Genomic DNA, 23,906 nt, shown 5'->3' on the forward strand with positions numbered 1-23,906 from the left:
TAATACTGATTAGAAGGTTTCAGACTGATATAATAAACAATATTTTTAATAGCTTATTTCTGCTTGTCTTAGCTTTCAACATGACAGATTAGACCTCCTGATGACTACTGAAGGCATAGTTTAGCGCTCATTAACACTGCTCACTTAAAATTTACGTATCGATAGCATTCTAGGATTAAATAAAAAAAATTGCAAAAAAATTATTAGATATAAGTTAACATAGACATTGGATTCTTATGCACAATTGCATATTTTTTTTAAAAGATTGGAAAGTAAAATCAAAAAATAAAAATGCCTTATTGAAAATCATTTTAAAAATGCATATTTATTCGTGCATATTGTGTATATTTGCATATTTTGTGTATATTTTCATCTTTTATTTGCATAAAAAATCCGATGTCTAGATATAACTATATTGTTGTCAATTATATGTCGGGGTAAAGTAATCACTTATTGATTCTCGCAAATGCGCGGGGCCATCCGCTAAATCGTAGAAAGAATATCTGCGTAAAATATTTCTTCGCTATAACATATCCCGCGGGAAGAGGATCAAATACGTTAGGACTTTACCTGTCCCAACGAGAGGGAAGACGAACTGAATTTATAAGACGGCAGCCGATTTCTTTCGTGCTCCGGTCTGGCCAACATACAAGGAATTTTCTCTGCGATTATCCGCCTCTGTTTCATCCCCGAGGATTTTACCGACTATTATCTGATATCCGGGACGATCTCCTTTAAGGGACGCTTTAAAGAACGAGCTTGGCAATGAGTTCGAAATGGATGTTATAAAGGAATGTTCGAATGCGCACAGTTCTTTGAATTCTTACACAAGGATATCTCTTGCAGTAAAAATTACTATCGAAATTACGATCTGCCACGTATAGAATTCAACGCATGAGCATTATACATGAAGCGAACCCAGGCATCAAGTAATTCGAGTATTTGTAAACGAAAGAAGCGAAGAAGATTAAAAGAATTCAATCAAATATTGGAAAAATCGTCAAAAACGATTCATGTGGTGCCAACAACGTATAATTAGACAAACGATGGTTTTCTCGCAGTACGTTTCGGTGCTTAGCTCTATCCATAATAAGGAACTTTTAGTGCTTTTTCATTCGTGAAGCTCTTCGACGCGCATGGACGAACATACGTCTTTCGGAAGTAATTGAACCTGAAATTAGTGCGGGATCGTACGAGTGAATTGCGACCGAATGAAATTGCTACTATCCGTGTTTCAGTAGCTCAGAGAGATACCGAGACTTTGATAAAGTTTATCTCGATTTCGATCAAACGAAAAGAAAACGTTTTGATGTCCTGCGCATTTGGCACATACGTATTACATTTCAATATTAATAAAATCAGATTAATAATATATTAAACAGGTATTTCGATAATAAAAACATAATACTGAATAATATAATATTTCGACAATAACGATAATAGCATATTAACGTTCGTTCCATAACGTATGTACAAGAAAATAAAATATGCATTTCATGCATGATGCAGGATTCTTTGTCCACGATCAATCCATTGATTGACTCGCACTTGCTAACTCCAACCGCATCGGATTAAATTCTCCCCTCAAAGGGAAGCAAATCGGTATATAGATTTTCCGATGCCCCGAGAGTGGCTTGAAGTTATGCCAACGGACGCGAAAAACGATCTCCACGATAATACGTAAGACAGAACACGTCGAGAATTACGATCCGCTCTGTCGTTGGCACGCTACCACGCCTGCCGCATCGTCGAGTAGGTATTTTTTTCCAGAGCCATTCCTCTTTATGCGGAAATTTTTCTCCGACGCAGTCGCTGTCCAACGCATTTCTCACGATTCTCGATCCTGCCTTAGCTGTGCGAACGCGTGACAATGTAAAAATCAATAACGAGAATTTGAAAGAACGCCGACTGACTTTATTTCAGTGAAATTTGCGGCTCTTTAACGCGGAAATAATTTAGAACGTTATCGAAATGAAAAATTCTTTTCATTTTCTCCTCAGAGACGGTTTCTTTTAATACGAAGCGTCAGAAATCTGCACGTCATGATTTCGCAATTGTGGTACTATTACCAAGCTCATAATAGGCCTGTTCCTTTTAGCTGAACTTCTTGCATGGTTCGTCTTTTCTCTCTTTTCTTCATTGTGAAGAGAAAAGGGGAAAAGATGAACCGTGCAAGTTCAGTTACAAAGAAGAAGCCTATAACGTCAAAGCTGGGACGTGTAATGAGAAGAAGAGGGAAAAGTATTCCGGAAATAATCACCACTGTGCGAGGTAATATCTCACGGAAGGATTTATCGTAATTATCAGGCAGACAGTTTCCCTGATCCAATTAATTATAGGATGGTCCGAGCGGGATATTACCGCGCCGCGCCGCGGCAGAGATCATTTTCCGACCGAACATCATGTTGTCCCTTAACAGTTTGAAATTCGCTGTGGTTTTAGCAAGCAAAACTTTTGGATTCAATTTCCGAACGTAAAAACCTACGGCGCGTATCCTTCGCTATACTTGCTCGGTAAGTAGCTTACGATGTCTTTTATTAATGGAAATCGATTATTTCCCGTTGTCGCCCGCAACGTGTTATTATTACAAGACTGGAGTACGAGTAAGTGCTAACGAAACTGTTGGTCGCCCCGATTTCCCGCAGTTATTTTGTTTCGGTGTATTACCGCAATAACGTTGCGGCCGATATTATTTTTCTCATAAAAATCAGATGTATTGCTTGATATAGAAGAGTGACGTCTCAAAATCAGTAACTTTTTAGGAGAGAACGTTTTTAAAATTCTGAATTGAGATAATTTTAAGGAATCTTTTAAGGAAAAATGTGGGGCATAACTATACAAGTTTCCCGAGTTGTTAGCATCGATGAAATTCCTTCATGATATCTAATAGTTAAAAAAAAATGTCTCTTTTCTATAAATATAATTATTGCAAATTTTAGATCAAGGGACAAGCGAGTTCTTTGTCTTCTATATAGCAATAAATTGAGAGAGTTACAAATGTATCGTTTTTTTTTTTCGAAAAAAAATATACATTTTTAGAACTGATTTCCCGTCATTATTTAAAAAATGATAATTTTTGAATTATGTTACTTTTTTTTATCAAACAAGCAATATGACGTCCATTAAAAATAATTTTTTGTTTCAATGTCGTTCAATACATCATTAATTTACGTATTTAGTCTCGAAAATTAATAAGTTACAAATTCAGTATTTGCTAAGATGAATTTGTAAACATGAATTTAAGATGCAAATAATAAAATACAGGTATATTAAAGCATCCTTTAAACTATTAAGAAACAAATCGTATAAGATTATTTCAATTATCACGTACAGAATTTACGAGAAAAAGTTTTGATTGAAGCAAACATTGTTAGAGAACTTTTAATTACAAATTCCCGGGAAAGCTTTCATGAACGATCGACTGAGAATCGCTGACGTAAATGATACAGGCTGTAGCCTCGAGGTGTAATTCCAAATTATCGCGGGGTGGATAAATATATAGTGAAGAAGGGGCGGGTCCAATCTCCCCTGGTTAATCGTCCCGAAGAAACAACCTCGTCAGGTTCTCCATTCCACCGGAAATCCATTTATGTAGACATCATTTTTCCACTTGCAAAAGAAAGGAATGGCGAATTTTGTCGGTATAGTGGTGAACGAGAGGCCTAATTTTTTTCGGTAGCGTCATATATAAGTTGAGTGGGCTTTTTGTTATTGGGCTCGTTACACGCTTCTGATCTTACGAACTTGCTAGCTGATCCACCTTCGAGCAAAAAGTCGCAATGACCCCGTTTCTTTCCGCATTCTCGCGCAAGATCGCTCCGACGACGTTGGAAAATCGCTGTTTCTTACGACAAGGCAAACGACTTAGAAAAATAAAGTCCGGCTTATTCCTTTCTTACGTCGTCTCGTAATGCAGATAAAATAAAATTAAGACGACGCGACGTACGAAATAATCCAAACGGAGGAAATAGCGAGAATAAACAAAGATTCCTAATTGATGCCATGATTATACGTGACAAATTGTTTCTCGCGCTTGCAGTTATAAATTAATTTGTTATCTATTCTAACTATATATTTTCGGTGTCGTGCGAATGTAATTTGTTCATGTGTACTCCCACCTATAGATATTTGTTTAGATATTAAATGAAGACGAAATGCTTATATAATATTAGATTGAAACAAAAATTCGTATCGCTATTTTATTTGTATCAGGTCTACGTTTTTTTTTAATTATCAATTATATTTCCATTCAATAGAGCGATATTTCAGCTTTTTGTTTTTTTTAATTGGGATACGTTTTTTAATAAAGTCATGAGCAATCAAAGTCAAAATGTTTCTTTTATTTAATCCTTTTATTGAAACTTATTTTGTTAATTTTAATTTTGTTCATTTTTTACAGCTGTTTGAATTTTAACGCTGATAACGCTATGGACTTTTGTTCCAATCTAATACTTCATGATAACGTTTTTAATATAAATATAAAGTAGACAACAAATCTTCTCCCTTTCATCTTATATGTTTTAATTAACGAAGGAGTTTTCAAAATAAGAAAGGAAGAAAGAAAATACAAGAGAACTGGATACAAGGATAGAAGAAGGACGAACTATCTATGGAGAAATTGCGCGAGATAAAGTTGAATTTATTTCTACGAGTTCCCATTTACGTCGTGGGTGAAGGCTTCTAGCAGTATTTCGTGTATTGAAACACTGTCATTTTTATTTTTACTTCGCTACGGGCGAAGTGTGCAACGAAGGATCGATCCACCGGAAGCGGTTCTCATCTGTCGTTTGTGAGAAGCAGACCGCCCGGCGCGCGACATCGTCTTCCGCCGACGTCATTATTTCCTGCGTTATTTCAAACTCGCTTTCCCTATTATTCCTCGTTTAATCACAGGAGAGACGGATTTTTCGCGCCACGTTGATTTTACAGGCGCCATGAACGAGCTCTCGTGATTGATATTGCAAAAGGATGTGTGTTATCGCAATCGACAGAGAAAGAGGGAGAGAGACTCTGCGATTTCCGATCTGTTCGTGTGGCGATTGCGGTGGCGATGGCGATGGCGGCGAATCGAAGATTTCAATTTCGAGACGTTGATAGAATGAATCGCGACGCGATACAGTTATATAAAAGTAATACGGAGGACAAGGACTGAAATAGCACTCGCGAAAATTAAGATTTTGATTGGAATCTGAGTTATACGAAATAAAATAATAATAGCCTCCAAGTAAATTAACAATATCTACTCTGAAATAACAATCTTTTTTTTATTGAAAAAATAGCGATAGCAATCTCCCTTCGCTTCGCGCGTTCTTTCATCATGAACGTCTCTGTGTTTAAAGTAACATGTTGATAAAACGAATCGCGTGTGTTCGTTACATAAAGTAACAAGGAAAACAAAATAAAATAGTTGTTACAAAAATACGCAATCAAGATCTATGGTGCAAGATAATGGTGTTCCCCAATTGAATCAACAATGCTTTAAAATAACACTTTCATCGCCCGCAATAATTCGTTCGCCACGCCGTTGTGAAAACATTCATGTTTAAATGAAGTGGTTCATTTCATTAAGGTAACCAGGTTAGCCGACGTAATAAAGGAGAGTGGATTTGTGTAATCGAGAAAACGTTTCTCGTAACTCGAAACAGCGGTTAAGTAGACGAGATGCAATTAAACTCGAAGCGGCACGTTTTTGCCCCGCGCAAACGCAAGGAGGAAAGAAAGATCTTGGCATCACTCACGTTTTTCTTCTGTCCCTTCAGCTGCTTCGAGGATTTCCACCAGGTCAGGATCGCCGGCGGCCTCGAACCGATGCTCTGACACTTCACGTCATATGTCTTCCCTGCCGATAGGATCACCTCCTTCCCCAATATCTCCACCTTGAGCGGTTTCACTGTAAGAACCCGTTTTTATGAATTTACTCGATATCGTCGAAACTATGTAGCGTCAACAATTTGTAGAGAAAACAAAACTATTTATCAAAACAAAGCTCATAAAACGTTCATTCTCATGCACGAACCTGATTATTTCATCATAAAATTTCCAACAAAGACTTATAGATATAACAATGAAGTACATATTATAGTGAATGGAAGATTAAATTTTAAACAAAAAATGTAATACGATTAAGTGAATATGGTCTTCACCGCTTAATTGTATTATATTTTTGTTTGAAATTTCAATCTTGCAAATTTCAATCAAAGAATCTGTAGCCAAGAAAAGTTCCGTGTAATAATCTTAAACTTTAAAAACTGGATTAAAACAGTTTTTATTTTATTTGTTATTCAAATTTATGAATAACATTAACTTCATCTCTCTCTCTCTCTCTCTCTCAATAATGTATTTTTTCTTCTCTTTTAATAATATACATATATAGACTTTCATTTACACTGCTTTTTACTGTTGACATAAATAGAGCCTGTATACAGACTCTCTACTCATATCAATAATTCAATTTGATACAAAATAATTCACAATGCACAATAAGAAAGGCATTTCAATGGCAATCACGTACAGGTCATAAGCGCGACTCTGCATGGACGCTCGCTTTTCTGATTTCCACTCGGTCTCTCCACTTCCGTCCCTTTTCAGAATACGCTTTTTGCAACTTGCGGTAGCGCATAACGAAGGACGCGGTCCGGCGAACGCAAGGCAAAAAAAGGGAAGAAGCGGAACGCGGAGAACGCGCGAAAGAAACGCCGGGATAATTAGAATTCAGTTCGCTTGCGAATTTTATGTCGGGCTCCTTTTCTGTCCGACATTCTCCGCGGAAGTTCCCGACTAATAGGAAAAAAGAAAATGCAGATCGATGTCGACGACGAAGAGGAAGGCGAATAGATCGAGAAAAAAATGGAACGGGATGGAAGACGGACTGAGATGAAAGGAATCGGAAGAAGGTCCGTATAATTGGTGCTCGCTATGAAAAGCTGCCGAAAACAAAGGCGACCGAGAAAGAACGGCCGGGCGCGAAACTCCCGATGAAGTTGGGATTTCATTTGCAAATCAAAATTCATGTCGTCAGGTGTGCAGGCGGGAAGAATTCGACGAGACTTTTAGTTATACTCATCCCTAGACGAGTGAAGACGTCTGCCTTTCATCGTTTTACTTTCTTCTACACTCCATACACCCCACTTCCATCCAACTTAGTTATCTTTTTAAATCAACGTAGATGACTTAAAATGCTAACCCTGTGATCTCAAGGAAACATTCATGCACATGCATGTAAACTATTTTATATGACTGATATCAATATATATAGTGCTCAGTTTTAACAAATTTTTAACCTATAATTTACGTAAAAATTAATTTAAAGCCGTCACTTAAAAGATAATGATGCCCTTATCTTAATGGAATTTAAAACTGAATTTATTGCCAAAAATACTTTAAAAGTTAAATAATTCTAAAAAGTAATAGTATTTATTTTAGATAGATTTTCTAAATCTACTTTCAGATATTCAATATTAACGCATTATACTGTCAATAGTAATGTTATATGTGCAAGTAATACGTACCATCATTCATTTAATCTCTCAATTATTAATTCGGTTATCTACACCTTTGAGAAATATCTGCAAGCCGATTTATTACATAACTTTCCATTATCAAGTTTTACATTTATGTGACTATAAAAAATTTTGATATTTTATATTTTGCACTATAAATGGATATGTATTTTGCATTTTGCTATCAATAAAGTTCTTTAAACTACGTCCTTTGATTTGTCTATTTGCGTGCTCTTCTTTTTCCATTAGCGCGATTTTTTGTGAGTCCCTATTTGCGAATTTGTATTCCCAATCAAACGTCTTTTCAAATGGAAGCGCAAACTCAAAGACTTTCGTCGCCTCTTCGGGGGGATTTAATGAGCCGCTATTATTACTCGCGCGCATGGAGTGGCTTTAATTGAATTACGAAGCGAATCAATAAGGCACACTTCGTTCAAAACGCGCGAGTCGTTCGCGCGTTTATCGTATGACTTTTGAAATGAGAGTTCAAGGAGGAGTGCCATTTTATCTGTTGAACACTGCGACAATAACGCCTAAGTGCGACGCTTAAGGTTTAAGAGGTTTGCAAGAACCTGTATAAATGCTTTGAAAGATCTAAAATAGAAATTAACTAATCAATTTTCAAAAACAACTTAGAAAATACTAGACGGTAAGAAACAAACATTAGAAAATAAAAGTTAATAAAAATATCAATACAATTAACTTTAATATAAATGTTGCAAATTTTATGTGTAAAAATAAAAGGAGATTCCTTAATTCTTTTTTTAAGTTTACGACAAAGATTAGGTAGTGATCAGTTTAAAAATTATTCTAAAGTTGATTTTTGCGCGCGCCTGAAACTTTATACTTTACTCGAAGAAAAAAGTTAACTAAACTCTTTTAAGACAGTTCAATCCTATTTCAGCTTTCTCAGTGACTGATCAGTAAAGAGGAAATCGATTTAACTTACACACACATTTAAAATAAACTTTAAATTTTATTTCGACAGTATTATGAAGAAATAAAATAATTTTTTTGCAAAAATAAAGAATTTTATATGATAAAATTTTCATGACAATAAAATTTTTACTGTTTATTCGCAACCTTTCAAACTTCAGTGTAGATTTTTTATTGTTCCGCACTATAAAAATCTAAAAAAAAATTCTTGCGAAAACTTTAACATAGTAGATGTTGGATTGTATTTTATTTACTTTTTACAGATTTAAATTCATCTACCAGAATTTACAATAAAAAAATTGAATATGCCTTTAAAATCCAACATTGCCAGCAGAAGATTAAATTTGTTTTGTGTTTGAACTGATTAAGAATTTCTGCAGATTTTAAACGATATGTGATCACCTTCTAATCAGTACCTTCTAATTTATTACAAATTACATAGATATGGCTTTCACGAGCAAAATTAAGAACTTCGCGAAAATAAGACAATTTAAAATATTTTTTATATTTCTGTATATGTGATAATCAGTGTGAAATGAAAAGTTCTATACAGACAAATTGAACAAAATATATCGAAATTATTTCGACTTCAATGTTAGTCTTAAAATGGGTCGCGCGGAATAGTGAAAGGAGGTAAAGAAGAAAGTTAAATTGGTGGAATTAAAGTGTGTGGATGGTAGGAAAAGTCAGCTCGTTAAGCAGCTCGTTCGTACGTTAGAGTCGGTTGTTTCGAGAACGACTGAACATTAGAGGAGCCGCACGTCTATAATAAGTTCGTATGCGCCAATTTCGGGAATCGCCGGCTTAAGTGAAATTTCGTCGAGACCCGCAATATGCGATTCTAAATGATATTATTGCCATGATTTGGCAAAGTCGTCGTGAGCTCATATCATTAGAGTCTCATTGGAATGAGAAGGGGGTGACAAAACAAAGGAGAGAAGAACCATTCTTCGCGGTCTATTCTCGCTCCAGTTTTAGCGAAAGCCTGTAAACGAGGCGACGATGTACGGTCCTCACGGCTCGGAAAATACAGGGAAATGTATGAGGCGTGCAGTGGAATAACACTTGCTAGGAGTCTCTGGGTAAACTAATTAATTCCGGAGGCGAAGAATCCAAGCTTGGTGGAAACAAATCACTAAAGTAATTCTCTTACTATTCGCAAGCGAGAAGATATGTGTGTATATTAACATTTCATGTGTATGCAAGGTTTTTCAATTACTGTAAAATACATATTTTGTGCCAATCACAGATTTTTTGAGATCAATTTACATTATATAATATTTTTGTTTTTTATTTTAACTAAATGAAAATAAGAATTTTTTATTAAATAAAAATCCATTCGATAACATTAAAAAAAGAATGTTGTCATTTCTAAAATTTAACTTTCAATTATTAAAAGACTTTCCGTGCAAGCTTTATATTCAAAATGGAACTTCGAAATTGTGTAATTTTTTGAGAGAAATCATTGTCAAATGGGAAGATTTCATGTCGCAATATTGAGGGAACAATTCGCGTCGGAAGGGAGAGAATTATTAGCTCCTCACGGATTGAGTTATCAAGGCACCAGGAGTAACATTTCTGAAGTTCACTCGTCTCCGGAGTGAGCTAAACCCTTCTTCCGCAGCGCTGCCAGCGAGAGAGTACTTTCCGAGAGTCGTTACGCCGTTTGCGACTCCGCGGATTCTCTCGTTTTGTCGCTAAAATCTGCTCGGAGCTCGCTCGGCTTCGTTACGAAAGTACTTTGTATCGTGAGCTCGTCGAGAACATCCGCCCGACGGATTGATAGCGTCCGTAAAATGTACGGGTCCGACCTGGCCTGATAAAGGACATTCAGACCGACAGTCAAATTGTGAACTACGCTTTGTTTCCTACTTCATTTTCAGACGCTTTTCTCTTGAAAATGTTAAAACCAGGAAGAGATCTTCTAGTAAATTTAATTCTTCTCGTTTGTGAAGAATTAAATTTACTAGAAAAAAATCTTTTTGTTTGTGTGCAATTTTTAAATTTATATTATATTTACATAATTCGATGGTTAAATTAAGATCTTGTTAAATCCCACTTAAAATTAATCATAAAATATAATTCTCTATTTACGATGTGTTATTCCAACAATATTTATTTTTATAATTTAGCTAGAATCCTTCCTATTAAACAATTCCGTGATTACATTTCAATTAAAATTTCAGAAAAGTGAAAGATTAATTTTCAGCTCGTCAAAAACCACTGAAATGTTGCACGCACTAGTGTACCGTTCCTTCTCACTCACCGAGAGAAAAAATGTGGCAATTACCATAATTTAACTATAATTTAAAATCATTTTCGGTGTCAACTATATATTCTTTTGTGGAACTATAAATACCATTATTACTAAAATTATAGCAGTAATAACTATAAAAATGAAGAGTAATTATAATTATTTTATTACAAAGTTAATCACAAATACTAAACACTTTTTTTTAAGTATTTCTTTGACTATTCATAATTTTATGTATAGCTTTATAATAAATATAAATATCATCATTACGGTTGACCCAAACAGAAAAGCAACGACGATACGCAGACTTTAATTAGGAATTTCTTTTAACATCTGCCTCGTTACTACTAGTAGACACGTAATCGTTTGACTATCAAGGAGTGCATCTACTACTTTCGTTAATGCTCGCAGTTATAAAAGACTAATGAGTCTCGCGCGCGCGAAGTTTGCGCTCGCGGAGGCAGCTTCATTAATTTTCTTACTAATTAACGAAGGACGCCGATCAAGGGAGGCGCGACGAAGGGGATTTTTGCCGAATGGAATTTCTATGTTGGCGGAATGCCTCCCCAATGGGGGGAAGGCTGAAGATTCTTCGGCTTGTTACCTAACTTGATTATTCTTCTCGAACTCGTGCAAGCTACGTTCTGTTCGGAATCAAACGCCTCTGCAGAATGAGTCATTAAAAGTTGAACAAGTTTGCGAAGCGATCGTCTCGCTTTTATTCCTGTCGCGATGTGCCGATTTGCAACCTCATTGTGAAAGAAAGTACACAGAGATCTAAAACTATCATAATAAATAAAAACGTGTTAACGGCAATGTTGTTGCGGGTAATAATATCATTTTCTTGCCATAGAGTTTTTTTTTTAGTATTAACGGTGTACAAATCAAAAATTGCATTAATTTAATAATATTTATCAGCTTAACTGTTTCAAATATACTGATTTATTCAAAGCTTTATTGCGTTATTATTTATTTGTTTTTTATTTTTTGAATTCATTTATATTCTACATCTATTGCAAATTCAAAATATTAAATTCGCGTAAATGGATTCATTAAATCTTTTACAATTCTTCCCAAATAAACCTTTTGTATAATTTTAAGCGCGTTCTGGAATTAAATAAAAAATAAATCATAACGAAATAAGAGATAGAACATAAAACATAACTTTTCAAAATTTATCTAAATAATTTAATTATACACAATTTTAAATAAAAAGAACTGAACTTTAGCTTAAAAACCATATGTCTATCACTGCATTTCATATGCATTTTTCCATCGATTTTGCGATGACTGAAAGAATCAGCAGTAACACTATGAGGTTCTGCTGATCCCGCAAGAAAATACATCACAAGATAAACGGCGACACGAGGACAGGAAAGACTGCATTGCTAAAAATAATAAAAATTCATAGTGGTGTGTGTATGTGTGCCGTTTTGAGATATTATATGGAAAAATATACAATATTTTCCCTCAATGTGGCGAATTCTGCTAAGAACTCGGTATTTTCCGTTCTTTCGAGCCGCGCACATCGTCCATCTCTTATTTGAAAGCAACACAAAATTGTATAAATTATAGAATTCAATAATGTCTCTCTCGTAAGTATCTAAATTGAATCGATATTAAATAAATGATGTAAAGTGACAAGTAACTGATAATCTAATTGAGAGAGAAGTAAACACGCAAATATAATTCATATAATAATTAATGCCATTTGTAAATTAGCAGCCATTAAGGGGTTGTACATTGTGTAGTGTGGTTACTGGATATCTCATATAATTTCCGTTTCTACAAATAAGTTTTTAAGCGCTTGTTACGAGTTTGATTTGTTTCTCGTGTCACTGCGTTTCTTCCTGTTAGCATGAGTACTATATGAGCGTATCGTATTCTATTCCAATTTCGCCATTTCCATTACACGGAGGTATCGAATAATTATTAACGACGATGTTCTATCCGCGAAGCGTTCGCATACATACGACGGACTTCACTTTGCGACACGGCGCGATGCGGCGGTCCCGGTGGTAGTATGAAAAATTAATGGGATACATTGCGCGATTCTGAGTGCAATCCACTTCCGACCACTCGAACGTCGTCGAGTATTCGTCGACTTCACATTGTCGATAGTCGCGGAAATCGTTTTGGCAAGTCGATCGACTTTCAACCAATGACTCGTTAGACCTTCGTGCGATCGTACAGGCAACGGAATTGAGGTTCATGCAGATGCGATTATGCAGACAGCGACTCCTCGTGCGCTTCCAATTAGCAAGGGATCGAGACGTATTGCGAAGTTGCGAAATGAATTTTTAACAGGTAATCTTCGTTCAAAGAAAAAAAAACGAAGCACTCGCCGAAATTGAGCCGAGTGCTACGTCGGTTAAAATAGTTTCAGAAGTGTGGCAAAATTCGATATTTACATTCAATTACGTCGCCGATCTCGTAAGATAGCATTTAATGATTTCTTGATAATGTCATATATATTTTATGCCGTGAGGTTTATCACGCTTCCACGTCTATTAGAAAAGAATTACACAATCTTTTAACTTCAACATTTAAAAATAAATGTTATTAATATTATTTAATATTATACATTATTTAATATTATCGTATATAAAATATATATATAATTTTGTAATAATTTTGATAATATTGGAAAAGATAATAGATTGAAAATGAGATATATGATTTTTAATTGTAAACTATAAAGTCCGTTCAATTCCGTTAGCATTCTCATTTGAAATCGCGTATAATTGGGTTATTTAAAATCAATTTTTTAAAATTAATCCATGTTCTATCTTTTATTTCTTTATATAATTTGTTCTTGTGATTCTAGAACGCTTGAAATAATGACCAATCGATAACAACCCACTTGTTACAGAATTTCAATATTTAAAATGTATGACATTACTAATAATCCTCATTAACGTTCTTTGAACAATTATCGATAGCTTCTAATAAAGAAAAAAAACAGAATGTCTCATAAGAAATATATTTTTAGTTGCGGAAAGTAAAAGCAAAACGCTTATAAGCGTTAAAAAGAACGAGCATGTTTGAAATATTTCACGATCGATAGTACACGATTCTGGTTTACACTCGAACATTTTACGTCACACGTAAGTAGCTTCTAAGGCAATTTATGGCAAGTCTTCTTCGTCGGATTCCCGTATTCTTCGACTCGAAACTGGCAGCTTCCGGCGATTTAATTTAAACTTGTTTGTTTGGTGCGTAAGTTTCTTGTCGGATGAATCTCGGCTGTGCCGATGAGCCACCATGCTGCTTATACAATTATGAATATTAATTTTCCATCCTCGCGCAACTGCCATCAGGTTGACGCGGAAGAAGAAGGATATATTAGATAAAATCTAAAAATATATACGAAAATATGAAGCAGCTATCCCTGATCGAAAAGGTTGCGAAAAAAAAAGAGAGAAAGAGAGAGCAGGTAATCGATTACAATGATAATTAAAAATTGTTGCATTATGAATTATATTCGTGAATAATTCATAATCAGATATAATTCATAATTATATCTTACTTGTCAAGCTAGTAGATAATTGCATTATATAGTATATAAGAACGATTTTGTTGAAGTATAAAAAAATTTAGTAAGATACAGATTTGAAAATAATTTTATCAGATTACCAAAATAATTATGTTCTCTCTAAAAGTGAATCAATGTATTATCACTGACTTCAGTGCTACACTTATAACTGTAATATCAGCGAATATTTACTGTTTTTCAGTAATAATACACTGATTCATTTTGAGAAGTTATGGTTTCTACAGATTGAATCTGCAGAAAATCATAACTTCTAAAGTGAATTAGTGTATTATTACTGAAAAACAAAATATTCGCTGACGATTTCACTGCTATACTTATAACTGATGCAATCAGTAATAATACACTAATTCACTTTTAGAGAGTAGGACATTCATGTTGTAAAATATAAAAATTTTTGCTCATCATGGCTGGAGTTCCCTATACAATATTTTTATGCTTCAACAAAATTATTTTCAAATCAGCATCCTGCTAAATTTGTTAAATATTTCAGCAAAATTGATCTTTCTGTGTATAGATTAATTCAAAACTTCGTTTACTGAAATATTAAACAATTTTTTAAATTATTTTACGAAGTCTCAATTTGAACTTTGCCATAAAAAAAATCGTTTCAAAATTGAATGAAGACAAATAATTTATAGAGCACTGAATACGCGAAGAATGTATCATCAAATTATTTCGATATATGTACACAGAGGATGAGCAATAATTCGGTCTGAGCGGTAGTTTTAAATTTTCAGGAACGAGTGTGATATCGCACGTGAATGGCTGCAATCTGTTTGTGCCTGAACCGCCGTCTATTTTCGATCGTCAAATCCGACAGGAATTATTTCGCGCCGATCAATTAAAATGACCCTCCGGTTGTCCTTTGACGAACTGTTGATGGTCAATTAGTCGATGAGAAAATTGAAGGATTTTTCATTTTGTGCGTCATCCGGTTTTTTAAAATCCATTTTTGCGAAACGCGGTAGAGTCCAGGTGAAATCTGATAAGCCAGGTACACGCTATCAGATACTCGTGTACGTTCGCTGCATTGCCGAATGGAAACGTAACACTCGAATCATATTTTTCAAATAACCGAGTTAGATCTTTTTTCACAATATTCTTAATTTTTAAAATTTTCAAATCGGAAAATATCTTAGTAATGTCTACTGAAGAATACTATCAAAAATGTGCATAATATTCGACTTGTTCAAATTATAAAAATTTGAAAAAAATAAATATTAATAAACAAAATAATATTAATATCTTTTCCGGAAAATAATATTTTAATAATATCGTTAGCACAAAGCTCGACGCTAAATACGCGCAAATGTATAAGAGCATAAAGCATAAAAGCTTGATAGCAATTTCACCACATCTACCCTCAAGTCACCGGCACGAATGGCTTTCGCATGTAATTATAGCGACGTATTACAATCTCGCAGGCAAAAGGACTTTTCATTATGACTCCTTTACGTTTCGAAATAATTGCAAACGAATTATTCGCCCCGAGTCGATCTTGCGGCCAAAGGAAATCGCTCGAATCGCAATTTTCCTCAGTTCACCACCGTTGTTTCTGGGTTAGAGGAAAATAAAGGAAGCGGGTAGGGATACGTATATTTCCTTCCTACCTCTGTTTGTCATAGAGATTAATCGAACGCTGTCGCGACCGCGGCATGTTACCCGGCGCCATGCGATTCGTCGCGTTTCAGAGCGATTCCGGAAGTGGCGTTATTAATGACATCGTGGGGTTGATTGCTTTTCGACGGGAGGATACGAAACCCCAGCGCTGCTAACCCCTCATCCCCTTCTTTTCGAAATTCTCACTGTCGCCCTCCTCCCCTTGTAATCGATGAAAAATGTTTCAATTTCGTTTCGTCGAGAGTCCGCTTTCATTTTCGAGTCGAGTAAAAAAAAAAGATCACAGCCAGACAAATCGGATCACGCTCCGGTTAAATATTCGTTCTGCCCTCTTTCGCAACGAGAAAATATTGATACCGATACACACATGGAACGGGAAGGAAGGTGGAGGGAAACAAGAATCGAAAGTATTGCGCAGCGTCGAAATTGACGGTCTTTTGCATATTCATAACGCGGGTAACTTGTTCCGCGGCTATTCGGAAAATTCGAGACATTCCCCGGGAAAATATTCGATATCTTTTTTTTGTGTAATAGTCGAGCATGCGAGCGAGTGATTTGCAGTCGTTATTTTACAGAATAAAGAACCTCTATGCGTGAAAACCACAGTTTCCTTTTGTGTCCTGTAAACTGAGTTCGAAGCTTTGAATGCGCTATAGAAATTCGGGCTATTTTTATGGAGAGACAGGGTGGAGACAGGGCTCTTTGTCGCTATGGACACAGTCAATTAAAAATATTTATTTTTATCGTAACTAATTATTTCCTTCACGTTTACGTTTATTTTTCTCATTTTCTCGTTCTTGCAAATAAAGAAGCAACGCCTGCAGCCTGATTAGGCTGTGTATCTCGCAAAAAAAAAATTCATTCCAGAGAAGAGCAAAGGTCGACGCGGCATCATGCTGCGTCGCGTGCAATTAACGTTAATTGGAATGAGCGCACTCACTGTTAAGCTCTATGACAACGGTGGTGGTGGGTGGCGACGCTAATTGAGTGTTATTCGCTCGGCAGGACAGCTTGGCGTGATGATGCCTCCTCGTGAGAGCTTTCACAGTCACGTTGCTGATGGTTACGACGTTGGTCTCGCCGCCTGGCCCTTGTGTCTCTCGAACCTCGGTAGATGCATGGATGATTTGCGATTCCAAATACCACGAGACTTGCGGTCTAGGTTTACCTGCGCAGATAAAATGAAACTATAGTTAGAAGAGCATAAGCGGAACAATGTGTGGTGTTGTGCTAAAATTGCAGATTATCTGAGATTTAATTATCCAAAATGTAGCAACGAGATTACAGCGAACGTAATCAGCAAAATGTATGGAACATATTATATGAAGAACTAAAATAAAGATGTCCTGTGTAATTAAAATTAATAGTTGTAAGTGTAAATTGTAAATAAAACCACACTGTTAAGTTCACTAATTAAATGTCAAATTAATTTGAGTTATTTTTAATCATTCTTAGGTCACCTGTTTCTATTCTATATGTCATTAACTTAACTAAAATAATAAAATTAAACAATTTAACTCCAAAAATGTATTAAACTTGACTAAATTTATTATTTAATAACGTTAATATAAACGCTGTTTACTTTGAAACTATAGCTTATAAGTATAATTCAATCACAGAAATGAGTGATTAGCTTGTGGTTGATTTTTATGTTCCTAATCACATGTTCTCTACATTTTGGCACAATTGAAAATTATAAATAAAATATTATTTAATTTAAGGAATTGGTTCAAAGATCCTTTAACAGTGCAGTAGTACTGCATAAAACTAATAAACAAAATAAAATTTTAATAAATACAATTTCTTAAAGTTTAAATAAAAAATATCCTATGAAAAAGAAATTCTAGAAAATATAATCACTATATATAAATATCTCATATTTGCTAAAATGCATATAATTATTCGATCGCACGCAAAACCACTCCAAAATAACTCTTTTATAAATTATACACATCGAAAACATCTAATAGAGAGAAAGTTAAATATTTTTTCTATTTTCATTATCTAATTACTTGCTAAAGTTTATGAATTCGTTCAGAAGTCTTCCAAGGACTCGTTAAAGTTTCCTATCAAACTTCAATTAGCATAGCTCGATATTTGAAAAAGCTCGTCATATTACGACTGTAACGATCGATTCGAAGCTGAAAAAGATCCGGATCGTATCGATACTGGCAGAACGACGTCTGTCATTATTTTTCTGCCAATAATGCGAGTTAATAGTGGGGATAATTCGAGTGACACGTCCCAAGAGCCGCGACGTGGATGTTGCCGTCAATCACAACGGAGGACGGGTCTCATTCGACAAAACAACGGTACAGAGGTACTTCACGTCTCGCATTCTCGAGAGACCGCTACCTGTGGCTCACCGCCGACTGTTACAACTAATTATGACGAAAGTGCGCGCTACTGAGGTAAATACGCGCCCGTGGAAACGTATCGAAGGCAGCGCACGTCACTGGTTTACTACTGGCTAATTAGCAAGATATACTTATCGTCTTGGGATGTAAGGAAACTAGTAAACTATCAAACACAGACATAGAGAATTGTCTGCCATGAGAGAATACTCGCGAATGGCAATGGTAAACCGGAACCGACAATATATATGAATCAATTCCGACAATAAAACCATCTGGGACTGATTATTGTATTTGATATAATTTTAAAAATATTCTTTTTCGATTATTCGAGATAAATTTTGTAATTTTAATATAAAGTACCAATGCACGTAAAATAATTATTATTTTATAAAAATATAAAATATTTTTATAAAATGTTCTTTCAACAATTTTCCCTACCATTAAACATTTTAAATTATTCTATTACTATTACAATAAAAAATATTTATATAAACTTTTCAACAAATTTTTTATGTAGTTACAAATGTTAATTTCTTTTTTAAATTTTATATAAAAAGACAGTTTTTTTAAGAGAAACTAATTTTAAAATATTAAAGAAGCAAATATAAGGCTGCAAAATTTTAGAATTTTAATATTAAATGATGTTCTCGATACCGAAGCCTTGTACTAAATAGTACTATTGCCCAAGCAAACAAGGCTATGTACTATTGAGCGCTTCGATATAACAGCTATACCCGTCGTCTAATCAACAGTTATTCTAGATGAACCATCTATCTATCTAGTTCACAGACAGACTGCTTATCCTAACTGTCTACATGATTGGATATCTATCCAATCAAAGAGACGTCCGTACATCACATACACATCTTGTCGAAAGCCATGATCATTGATATTGATAGTTAGAACGTAATAATTAGGAATGGCTATTTGCTCTCAGTTAGAGTTCTACATTAATAATCCAAAGACTGAAATTTGCGCAATCAATATCCAGTATATAGTCAAAATTTATTACGCGTTTAACTAAAAATTTTATTGAATTTCCTAGATCTTACACTTTGAGACAAAATCTCTTCAACTTGCATATTTATTTTTCAGTTACAAGTTATTTGATGAACAAAGATGAACAGCAAATGTTTGCAATTGAATTTCCTTGATTTAGCCATGAAAACTACGGCTATGGCAGATGACAGTTTTTATTTTTATATTCGATTTCGAAAAGGTTCTCTATTTTACAAAAAGTTTAATTTGAAGTTTTATTTACCTAATACATGCTATTGTTTTAATAATACAAGTACTTGTTTCATTAATATTGTTATCGAAATAACGCAATTATTTCCAATTAGATCTAATGTCAATACAATATAATTTTTTTCCGTGTATAACAAATTATTAACGCCTGTAAAAAGATCCGTAAAATTAAAAAAACAATTGTTCCAAACCAAAATACTTGTATAAATTGTTATTTGTGTCACATCAAGGATTTGAATTTGTATGTGACGCGGAACTGCTGATGCAGTTTATTCTACGTTTACCTGCAGCACTGGAACAACTGTAAATGTTTGTCCTCTCACTGCGCGTCCTTCTTAATGCGCGGATGACACGGATTTGCGTATTTTGCGAGACAAGCTTTACGATAGCATAGAATAGTTGAAGCTTAAAATAATTTATCAAATACAGAATACGAATGAGCACAACAAACGAACGCCGGAAGTACAGAAAGAAACAAACAGGTAATCCTACATGCGCGTTATGGCAGAATACGTATTATCTACAATCGCGTTAATTTCCCGGGCACAATGCACTGAAATCGCATTAATTTCCACGGAGTACACGTTTATTAAACAATAACCAGGAAATGAACAGACATCCCGTCGTCGAAGCTACTCTGCGCATTCAGGAAATGCGTCTATTGCGAGCTGGATGACCCGAGGAAAGCTTTTAATTAATACGTACAATAATAAGCAGAACATACGTATCGCGATGTTAATAAAAAAGCGATAATTTCCAAAGATATTTCTCAACGCATTACTATCAATTTATAATTTTCTTCCAGATAGATTTATGTTCTATTTATTTGCATTTTCATTGTTTTTTTTTAAATAAATTATAATCTGACTTTTATATGAATTTTATTTTACTTTCGCTTATATAACTTTTATAAGAATTACAATTTATCAATTTAGCAAAATATTAAATAGAAAATCAAAAATAAAAAATCCACCAAAATTTCACCTGCGGAAAAATCTTTGAAATAATGGAAAAGTTTCGAATTTCGAATTTAAAAGCACTGACAATACATATGTGCTTGATAAGTTTCACAAAGAAATTGTTACCGTAGTTCATATTCGAGAATAATATACGTTTTCGCAACTTCCTTCCTGTCGCAACGTCGCTTCCGCATTATGTCGCCACGAGATAACCCCGTCTCAAAAAGAGGGTGATAATAAGCGCGTTCATTAAATCCTACGCTATAATTAATTCCGCCATCGACCACTGCTCCTATTGTTCCCCGTGGAATAATTGTCGCCCCACAGGATACAAATATATTCCGTCGGTGGTACCTCGGAGGGCTTTTGCCCATCCGTTTCCTTGCGTTTCCCAGTGAACTCGCTTTAGAACGAATCTCACAAACATAATACATGAGACACAGCGTGTACAGTAAGTGATCATAAGTTCTCTCTCGAGAAAGAATATCGAACGCTAATAACTTAATAAATATAAATTAATGAAAAGACTGAGGTCTTCTCGCGGTTCAAGCTTTTCGCTTTAAGATAAAGCTATCCAAATGAATCTTTATTTCTAATAACTGCCTGAATTTTTATTATTTTTATTTTAATACTTTTTCGCTATAGAATGCGTATATTTAAAAGTACTCTTCTCATTCGACTGATTTAAATTACATTTATGCGTGGCGAATAATAAAGTGGCGCAGGTTATTACAGTTATGACTTCTGTGCTGGATCGCGCGCACTCAGAAAACCTCGTATTAAAAGCTGTCGCGAACTAAACTCATTACCGTGCCGTACCTTGTCGCGGCATTGTCGCAGCGTATTTTTATGACGTTACGGCGTTTTAAACACTGCTACCGCGTAAACGCATCTCCAGGATCACTTTCGCTCGTTCTCGTTAAGAAACGTAAAACAACGGTGCCGAGTATATTTGCGCAGATACTTCCGCGGCGTGAATATCTGTTTCCCGGGCGTTGCCTCATCGTTTTACGTGTTTCAACCCCGATAACTTTTCCGCTGAACAACTCGCGCGATACCATGAGTATCGCGATGAAACAAATAAAAGCAATAATCACACAAAAGTTATGAGAATAAATGCGCATTATTGTGGATTGTATCATCGTTATTACGTGGGAAAAAAGGGGTATTAAATTAAAACCAATCAAATTAAAACCGTAATAAAAAGGTAATCCTGTAATAAACTACCAATTTCATAAATTTAAATTTAATAGAATACGGAGAAAAATGAATCATTTTTATCTTACAAGATTAGTAAAAATATTGTGACTCTTTTACCAAACTTATGACAAATTTTACTTGCTTGAAAGAAAAAAAATCGGAGGTGTAAAGTAAAAAATACTTATATTACAATAATTACAGTAAATTTACTCAAGTAATTATTACTTTACAATAAAGCCTAATTCATACTATTCTCAAAACTGTAAGCACGAACAACTCTCAAAATTTGTTTTACAAAATGTAAAAAGTACTTTACAACATGACTACACGACTCATTTATTAGAAAAATAAATTTTACTTAGGTAGGCTTCTGTCTCAACATGGACCTGTCAATTCTATAAAGTTTACTAGAATTCTAGCGTATATTATTTTAAATTTTTCTTCGATATTAGACTATGTCATTCAAAATATCAATTGAACTAATCGATATATCATAAATATACTATGCAATCGAGTATCAATTCATCCAAGTGACAAACTTTCGAGTTCAACGAACTCCCTTGTTCGACAAATCAACGTTTTTTTTTCTCCATTATTAGCATGTGTAAAGCTTGCACGCCTTTCGCGATCGTGTAAAGGCGAGGGCATAATCGGGATGCGCGAGACGTGCACACGAAATACGTGGGAGCTGGGAATAAAAACGTCGTTTCACCGCAAGGTGAGAAGTGAGGGATGGAGGGAAAAACGTTGCGTTACGGCTGCTGGGTCGTGTTAAAACAAACATTTCGCTCCGTGACGCTGTAAAATTACGTTCGATGCAACGCCCGACACCGACAATGCAGGCAGCCGGACAGTGGCCGTGGCACGTTGGAAACACACCGGTGGAAATACACCGTGTATTGTGTGGTAACAATACGCGGCAGAATGAGCGGCCAGTGCATCGCGGTGTTTCACCAGCGCTTTTCGAAGAATATACCTGCAGCAAAGCTAGTTTTAAACGCGAGGCCTTTACGCGACAGCGAATACTCGAAATACGAGCAGAGTGGGGTCAATTATTTCCAACGGTAGCGTTGAATCAACGAGCGACCGCGAGCGAGCACAAGAGCGTACGTCGTGATTGGGGAAGGAACTCGGGGTTGAACTTCACGTGACGATACGCGATGAAGTTTTTTTTATTTTACACAGCGCGAGAATGAAAGAATCAGTATTTTTACATTGAAAGCATTTCCGTGGAGCTTTTATTTACTTAAGGCGATTGCGACTGATTGTTTTTGCAAATTGAGTTTTAAAACAACCCGTTGCAGCTCGCGTGGAAGATTTGCAAATGAAAATTTCCCTCAAGGGAGAATTGTAAAAATCTATGTGAGTCATGTAATTTACATTTCGAAAGTCAAACAGCTCTTAAATCCGATGAGAATTTGGTAACAATCAATCAGGAAGTTAAATTTCAGTTTTATTAACATTGCCAATATTTGCTATTGAAGTTAATCAAATTATGAAGAAGTGAAATAATGTTGTAATGCACTTGAAAGAAAAAATAGTTGCAATTATCATAATATGATTATGTGTTGACTTATAGTTATTCTCATCAGTGTCGGTTAATACACCTTTTTGATAAAACTATAAAATAATTATTATTACAACACTAATAACTATAAAAATAGAACTTCTAATCATAGTTATAAAATTATTATCACAATTTAAATCACAAATACCTACGTTTCTTTCAGTGTGTATGATAAAAATATATAAAATGTCAGAAAAATTAATTCGTCATTAATAATGTTTATAATACATAGTTTCTAAATTTCTTGGAGTAAAATCCCACTCCAAAAAAGTTAAAATACTGCCACTATTGAGAAAGAGTGAAAAATTCTTGAATAAAAGTGGCAGATCTTCACTCTATTAGATTGAAATTCATTTAAAAAAATATCTCACTCCTTTTTTAGAGTGAATCTTACTCCTAGTGTGAAATCTATTTTAACTCTTTTGGAGAGAGTTTACTCTAAGAAATCTAGAGAATGAAACGTTCAAACTTACAAGTGCAACTTCATCAGATATATATAAACGTTAGTGACGAAATAAATATAATATTAGAGGATATCCATTTATGCTGATCGGACACGAAGTTTCCTTTTTAGAGAAAGCGTTTGCACAATGCAAATCTCTGAGCATCGTTGCGCAATAGTTCCCCAGGGAATACTCCGACCCAAAGTTCTGTTGATATTAGGAATTACAGTCAATGCGTTATGTAGTTTGAATTTCTGCAAGATACAC

At 34.9% G+C, this 23,906-nt stretch overlaps 1 protein-coding gene across 1 annotated transcript in view; it reads right to left on the minus strand.

The window, feature by feature from the left end:
• Positions 1-23,906, minus strand: part of LOC108729345 (protein turtle) — a 243,709-nt gene that overhangs the window by 104,237 nt on the left and 115,566 nt on the right. The window contains exons 5-6 of the mRNA XM_018458406.1: positions 16,806-17,033; positions 5,739-5,890 (exon numbers count right to left, since the gene is read on the minus strand). Coding sequence (XP_018313908.1) covers positions 5,739-5,890; positions 16,806-17,033 — 380 coding nt within the window. The remainder of the gene's footprint in view (positions 1-5,738; positions 5,891-16,805; positions 17,034-23,906) is intronic.

This window comes from Mycetomoellerius zeteki, unplaced genomic scaffold (assembly GCF_001594055.1).
Source record: "Mycetomoellerius zeteki isolate Tzet28-1 unplaced genomic scaffold, Tzet1.0 scaffold73, whole genome shotgun sequence".
Classification (NCBI taxonomy): Eukaryota; Metazoa; Arthropoda; class Insecta; order Hymenoptera; family Formicidae; genus Mycetomoellerius; species Mycetomoellerius zeteki.